We start from the raw sequence: 7,329 nt of genomic DNA, 5'->3' as shown, positions 1-7,329 counted from the left end.
GCGAAGATAATTTGTGTGTTCCCAGCGATGCCGTTGTTCCGTTCATAGAGTTTGAAGACGACAAGGGGCCATGGGTTTATCAGGTTTTTGACACGGTATTGGTAGAGAAAATTCCAGAAGGGAAGTGCGTTCCAACTCCGAAGGTAGCTAGTGCATTAGTCATGGTAGCCGTTGGAATGTTGAAAAATGGTTTTGTACTGGGCAAGGGTTTGGGTGCATCTTTGCAAGGTATCGTACAACCGGTGTCTCTCCCTAAAAACTTGGATACATTTGGTTTGGGGTTCAAGCCCACAGTTGCGGACGTGAAAAGATCCAGAAAGTTGAAACAGAGGACCTGGGTCCTCCCAAAGCCTATCCCACGTCTCTCCAGATCATTTGTCAGGCCCGACACCAAAAAACGCCCAACAACAACAGTTCCCAGTTCTGTGGTTGGTCCTGATAAGGAGTTGCTTGAAAGGTTTGAGAAATTATTCGACGAGGTGAACATGGTGGAATATGGAAAGGGTTCTAGCAAGGCGGATGTGCAATTTGTTGGGCCCAGTGCAAAAATTTACAATTGGAAAGCTACTCCTCTCCCCACCAGGAAGGAGTTTTGGTAGTTTGTTTTTATTTTCTTTCAGTTTATTTGGATTATTCCAGGGTTGTAATTCAGATTCTATGTTCCGTCCGTTTGGATGTATAAACCTTGTTATCTTTCAATTTCAATGAAATGCAATGTCGCTTTTTCTTCCTTTATTGATAGTTTTAATTTTGTTTTTCTTTTCTTCCTTGTACAGTTCTTTTTATACTGGTTTCAATGACACGACATGCATGAGGAATCTTTGGCCCAGTCTTAAAAGTTAATCCAATTCTGAGATAATAATTCAAGAAATAGAGTGTGATGATGAATCGGAATACGACGAGAATGAGGCCTTTGAAGAGATTAGTAAAGAACTAAGCCATTTTGAAGAAAAACCCAAGCCCAACCTGAGTGATACGGAAGCAATCAATTTAGGGGAGCCAGATAACATCTGAGAAACTAAGATAAGTGTCCATCTTGAACCTCAACTCAGGGAGGAGATAATTAAAGCATTGTTTGAGTACAAAAATGTCTTTACATGGCATATGACGACATGCCAGGTTTAAGCACTAACTTGGTGGTTCACAAATTGCCCACTGACCCGGCATTCCCTCCTGTCAAGTAGAAGCTGATGAAATTTAAAACTGATATGAGTGTGAAGATCAAAGAAGAGGTCACCAGGCAGTTCGATGCAAAAGTCATTCGGGTCACTTGGTATCCCACTTGGTTAGCCAATGTAGTACTTGTGCCAAAGAAGGATGGCAAGACCAGGGTGTGTGTTGATTACCGTAATCTCAACAAGGCGATCCCCAAGGACAACTTTCCACTGCCAAATATCCACATTCTGATTGACAATTGCTCCAAACATGAGATTGGGTCCTTTGGGGATTGCTATGCAGGCTATCATTAGATCCTAATGGATGAGGAAGATGCAGAGAATACAACATTCATCACGCCATGGGGAACATACTGCTACAGGGTCATGCCTTTCGATTTGAAAAATGCTGGGGCAACTTACATGAGGGCAATGACAACCATATTCCACGACATGATACACAAGGAGATCGAGGTTTATGTGGATGATGTGATCATAAAGTCTAGAAAGAAGTCTGACCATGTCAAGGATTTGAGAAAGTTCTTCCAAAGGCTTCGCAGGTACAATCTTAAGCTCAATCCTGCAAAATGCGCATTTGGTATGCCATCTGGAAAATTGTTGGAATTCATAGTGAGCCGTTGAGGTATTGAATTGGACCCGTCAAAGATCAAAGCTATCCAAGAATTGCCACCCCAAGGAAAAAAACTGAGGTGATGAGTTTGTTAGGGAGGTTGAATTACATCAGCAAGTTTATTGCTCAGCTTACGGCAACTTGTGAGCCTATCTTCAAACTGTTGAAGAAAGATGTTACGGTTAAGTGGATAGATGAGTGTCAAGAAGCATTTGATAAGATAAAAGGGGTATTTGTCAAACCCACCTGTGTTGGTGCCACCAGAACCGGGGAGACCTTTGATTCTGTATTTGACGGTTTTAGATAATTCGTTTGGTTGCGTGTTGGGTCAGCATGATATCACCGGCAGGAAAGAGCAGGCCATCTATTATCTCAGCAAGAAGTTCACATCTTACGAGGTTAAGTACACTCACCTGGAACGGACATGTTGCGCCCTAACTTGTGTGGCACAGAAGCTGAAGCATTATTTGTCATCTTACACTACTTACCTCATCTCTCATTTGGATTCGTTAAAGTATATCTTTCAGAAGCCTATGCCTACAGGGAGGCTTGCAAAGTGGCAGATCTTACTCACAGAATTTGACATCGTCTATGTGACCAGGACCGCGATGAAAGCCCATGCATTGGCCGATCATTTGGCTGAGAACCCAGTGGATGAAAACTATGAGCCTTTGAAGACTTACTTCCCTGATGAAGAGGTAATGCATATTGATGAGTTGGAACAAGTTGGAGAGACAGGTTGGAAACTTTTCTTTGATGGAGCTGCTAACATGAAAGGCGTTGGGATAGGAGCTGTATTGATTTATGAAACAGGACATCACTACCCTGTTACGACTCTGCTTCGTTTCTACTATACTAACAACATGGCTGAATACGAGGCATGCATTTTTGGCTTGAGGTTAGCTGCAGACATGGGTGTCCAGGAAGTTTTGGTCCCAGGGCTTGAGGTTAGCTGCAGACATGGGTGTCCAGGAAGTTTTGGTCTTGGGGGACTCAGACCTTCTAGTGCATTAGATTCAAGGGGAATGGGAAATACGAGATTTGAAACTCATACCGTACCAGCAATGTTTGCATGATTTTTGTCAACGGTTTCGATAAGTAGAGTTCAGGCATATTCCAAGGATCCATAACAAAGTTTCTGATGCTTTGGCTACCTTGGCGTCAATGTTACATCATTCGGATGAGGCTTATGTTGACCCGTTGCATATTCAGGTCTATGATTAGCATGCTTAATGTAATGTGGTAGAAGAAGAACTTGATCGAGAGCCTTGGTTTCATGATATCAAGGAATATATCAGGATGGGGGTGTATCCGGTACAAGCCACAAGCGATCAAAAAAGAACAATTCGGTGGTTGACGAGCAGATTTTTCTTCAGCGGAGGGGTTTTGTACTAAAGGACTCCGGATATTGGGTTGTTGAGATCTAGACAGGCCACAACTATCATGACCGAAGTACATTCTGGAGTTTGTGGACCGAATATGAGTGGGTACGTGTTGGCAAAGAAGATCCTCCGAGCAGATTGTTATTGGCTCACTATGGAGCAAGATTGTATCGGTTTCGTGCGCAAGTGTCATCAGTGCCAAGTGCACGGAGATTTGATTCATTCTCCACCATCTAAATTGCACACAATGTCTGCACCATGACCTTTTATTGCGTGGGGCATGGATGTCATTGGGCCAATTGAGCCATCAGCATCAAATGGGCATAGGTTCATTCTAGTGGCCATCGACTATTTCACCAAGTGGGTAGAGGCTAAAACGTTCAAGTACGTGACCAAGAAACCAGTGGTCAATTTTGTGCACTCAAATATTATTTTCCGGTTCGGGATCCCGAAGGTAATCATCACAGATAATGGTGCTAATCTCAACAGTCATTTGATGAAAGAGGTATGTCAACAGTTTAAGATCACGCATCGCAATTCCACCCCATATCGCCCCAAGGCTAATGGAGCAGTCGAGGCAGCCAACAAGAATATAAAGAAGATACTTCGGAAAATGGTGGAGGGCTCCAGGCAATGGCATGAAAAGTTTCCCTTTGCATTATTGGGTTATCGCACTACTGTTCGTACGTTAGTAGGGGCAACTCCTTATTTGTTGATATATGGCACTGAGGCGGTGATACCCGCGGAAGTTGAAATTTTGTCCCTTCGGATTGTCACTGAGGCCGAAATTGATGACGATGAGTGGATCAAAACTCGCTTGGAACAGTTGAGTTTAATTGATGAGAAGAGATTGGAAGCAGTTTGTCATCGTCAGTTGTATCAACAGAGAATGGCAAGAGCATATAACAAGAAGGTGCGTCCACGGAAGTTTGAAGTGGGTCGATTAGTATTGAAGCGTATCCTTCCTCATCAGGCTGAAGCAAAAGGCAAGTTCGCCCCAAATTGGCAGGGGGCGTTCATCGTGATGAGAGTGTTGTCCAATGGTACTTTGTATTTAATAGACATAGAAGGAAAATGTGTAGAAATGGCCATCAATTCCGATGCGGTCAAGAGATATTATGTATGATTTCTTTGTTTAAGTTGTATTTGTTTGTACTTGGCATGTTTTGAAGATTGGAATGATGAAGGCATTTTGTTCTGCTATCTAAACACTTTATCCTTCGTTACCGCTTTGAGCCTTATTTATTTCCTTTCATGCCCCTCTTTTGGAATCAATAGCAAAGATCAGAAACTCAAGCGTGAAAGATAAATAAAGGAAAAGATAGAAAAGAGAAGAATGAAAAGAGAAAGAAAAAGAAGAAAAGAAAAAAAAAGAGAGAGAGAAAAAAAAAAAAGAAAAGAAAAACAAGAAGATAACAAAGCAACAAGAAGAGAAAAAGAAAGTAAAAAGAGAAAGAAAAGAAAGAGAAAATCACAACAGCAAAGCAACGTCTATGTCATGAACTACGTTCGACCTGATTCCTTTTAAGGATACGTAGGCAGCCTCACGGTTGGATCCCATCAAAGTAAAATACAAAGGTCCCCAAGCAAAGAAACTGGGGCAGAAGTTGTGGCTGTTGTAAGAAATCTGATTCCGAAAGTTGTAATTTTGAACTCATTTGAATTGTTTTGAGCCTTTGACACCCTTTCTTTCTAACCCTATCCAAAACCCACATTACGGTCCAAATAAAGACCTTCCGATCAGTCTTCGAGAGATGCCAAGTCAAGCAAGTAAAGGTAATTCATATCAGGGGAAACACTCTAGTTCAAGCAGAAAAATAAAAAATGAGAGAGTCTTATTGGTGAAAACCCTTGCGGGCACCGTAAGGTGACGAGAGCTGAGAGAAATAAAAAATGAGAGAGTCTTATTGGAAAAAACCCTCACGGGCACCGTAAGGCGAAAGTGAGTTGAGAGATGAACAAATGAGAAAGGCTTGTTGGTAAAAACCCTTCAGGGCACCGCAGGCCGACCAAGGTCAAGGTTTTGGTGAAGAAATCAGGTTATGAAAACTCCGGGGCAACAAAGTATGGCAACTGAAAGTTGATTGGTTAGACAGATTGGGCCGATTAATCCGAAATTCATGTCATGATCATTGGTATCGGCTGCTCCACTCAGATAAGTCTCTTTTCTTTTTCCCCTTCAGATAGTCTTCCAGTTTTGGATTTTTCTTATCCTTAGCTCTGAAAGTCATTGCATTTCGTCTCTTTTGGATTTATTTCTCTAAGATGTTCCCAATGTCAATTTTTTTTAAGCAAATAAGAAGGAATCTCAAAGCTTGAAATGGTTTGGTAATTTTGTGGGAAATGCAGAGGTTCAAACAGATGGGGCAGAGATGTAACACAACGGTTTGGGTATAGAACACTCGGATCATCCAATGTCATGGAGTTTGAAAGTCAGTCAGGGAAGTCAAGCGGTTCTTGGCCAGTTCAGGGGAAGACAGTCAAAACAAAGCACGACAGCGGGGAGGCCACTTTCAGCAAGAATGCCACAAACTAACCACCACATTTAAAACTGACAAGATTTTTCTTTGATTGGAACAGGGTTATGAAGTTTTCGATTATTCGGGGAAACTCTCCGTAAGGAAAAGCAAGCACCAGACAGGTTTGACTTTTGATTTTCAGGACCCTCCTAGAAAATGGGACCTAGTTTAAAATTCAAAATAGTCCTGAATAGCAAAATCTAGCATAAATGTACCCCAAGGAATATAAGTTGGTTTCAAAGTTTGCATGTTTAAGATAGGATTTAATTAAGAGTTGTCAGGACCCTCTTGAATAATGGGACATAGCTTCAAGATTTCCGTTAGATAACAAGATTTAGCGTAAGTTCTGCTGTAGGGTTGTATAATTCAGCCGTAAAAGTTGTCACTCTTAAGATAAGACTTGATTTTTGATTTTCAGGGCCCTCCTGGATAATGGGATGTAGCTTTAATACTTTCTTACATTCGGAAGATCTAACTCAGATTTAAAATTATCGTTTAATTAAGAGTTGTCAGGACCCTCATGGATAATGGGGTGTAGTTTTAAGATCGACTTAGATAACACGACTTAGCATAAGACATACCTTCAGAAGACATAATTTAGCTTTAAAATTGTCATTTAAATAGGAGTTGTCAGGACCCTCCTGGATAACAGGATCTAGCTTTCAAATTCTTGATAATGTTTGGTAACATGATTCAGTTTAACACTCACAGATGTGCCCAGCTATCAAACCAGGGCAGAATTTTTTTTTTGTTTTGTCTATTTTTGTTGAAATCAGGCACCCACTTGGAGAACAAGGAGAAGCAGTTCAAGTTCAGTAGTCAGGTGCCCACCTGGAGAGTACGGGAATACAGTTAAAGTTCAGCAATCAGGCGCCCACCTAGAGAGAACGGGAATATAATTAAAGTTCAGCAATCAGGCGCCCACCTGGAGAGCACGGGAACACAATTCAAGTTCAGTAGTCAGGCGCCCACCTGGAGAGAACGGGAATACAATTCAAGTTCAGCAGTCAGGCGCCCACCTGGAGAGCACAGGAATACAATTCAAGTTCAATAATCAGGTGCCCACCTGGAGAGCACGGGAATACAGTTCAAGTTCAGCAGTTAGGCGCCCACCTAGAGAGCATGGGAATACAATTCAAGTTCAGAAGTCAGGCGCCCACATGGAGAGCACGGGAATACAATTCAAGTTCAGCAATCAGGCGCCCACCTGGAGAGCACGGGAATATAGTTCAAGTTCAGCAGTCAGGCGCCCACCTGGAGAGCACGGGAATACAGTTCAAAGTTCAACAATCAGGTGTCCACCTGGAGAAAAGGGAAATCATCTCAGATTACAATTTAAGCCAGCAACAAACGAATTTCACGCAGAGAGTACGGGTCGACAAAGCAACAGGAACTGCAAGATCAAGTTCGAAGATATAGATAGGATTCTTGTAATTCATAGATCATAGTTTAGTCTAGCTTCTTTTTATTTTGTCATGGTGTAATAAGGGGTTCAGTAAGTAGTAGTAGCAGCAGCAGCAATAGTAAAATCACAGCTTCATGGTAGTCCCAGCTACCAAAACTTTCCAAACTACACTGACCTGATTCCTTTATAGCCAAGGATATGTAGGCAACCTCAGAAACAGGGTGCAGTCAAATCTTTC

General features: G+C 42.0%; 1 protein-coding gene across 1 annotated transcript; it reads left to right on the top strand.

Moving 5' to 3' along the window:
• The first annotated feature begins 3,447 nt into the window (after positions 1-3,447).
• LOC138882974 (uncharacterized) lies at positions 3,448-5,545 on the top strand. The gene is made up of 3 exons (XM_070163624.1): positions 3,448-3,672; positions 3,994-4,153; positions 5,460-5,545. The coding sequence occupies exons 1-3, from the start codon at positions 3,448-3,450 to the stop codon at positions 5,543-5,545; spliced, it is 471 nt and encodes a 156-aa protein (XP_070019725.1).
• The last annotated feature ends 1,784 nt before the right edge of the window (positions 5,546-7,329 follow it).

Source organism: Nicotiana sylvestris, chromosome 12 (assembly GCF_000393655.2).
Source record: "Nicotiana sylvestris chromosome 12, ASM39365v2, whole genome shotgun sequence".
NCBI lineage: Eukaryota > Viridiplantae > Streptophyta > Magnoliopsida > Solanales > Solanaceae > Nicotiana > Nicotiana sylvestris.
This window is presented reverse-complemented; position numbering and strand designations above follow the sequence as displayed.

Coding starts and splice junctions, on each gene's coding strand:
- LOC138882974 (XM_070163624.1), top strand. CDS start 3,448: ATGGATGTCATTGGGCCAATTGAGCCATCAGCATCAAATGGGCATAGG. Junction 3,673..3,993: donor ACAGTCATTTGATGAAAGAG/GTATGTCAACAG, acceptor CGCTTGGAACAG/TTGAGTTTAATTGATGAGAA. Junction 4,154..5,459: donor TCATCAGGCTGAAGCAAAAG/GCAAGTTCGCCC, acceptor ATTTTTTTTAAG/CAAATAAGAAGGAATCTCAA.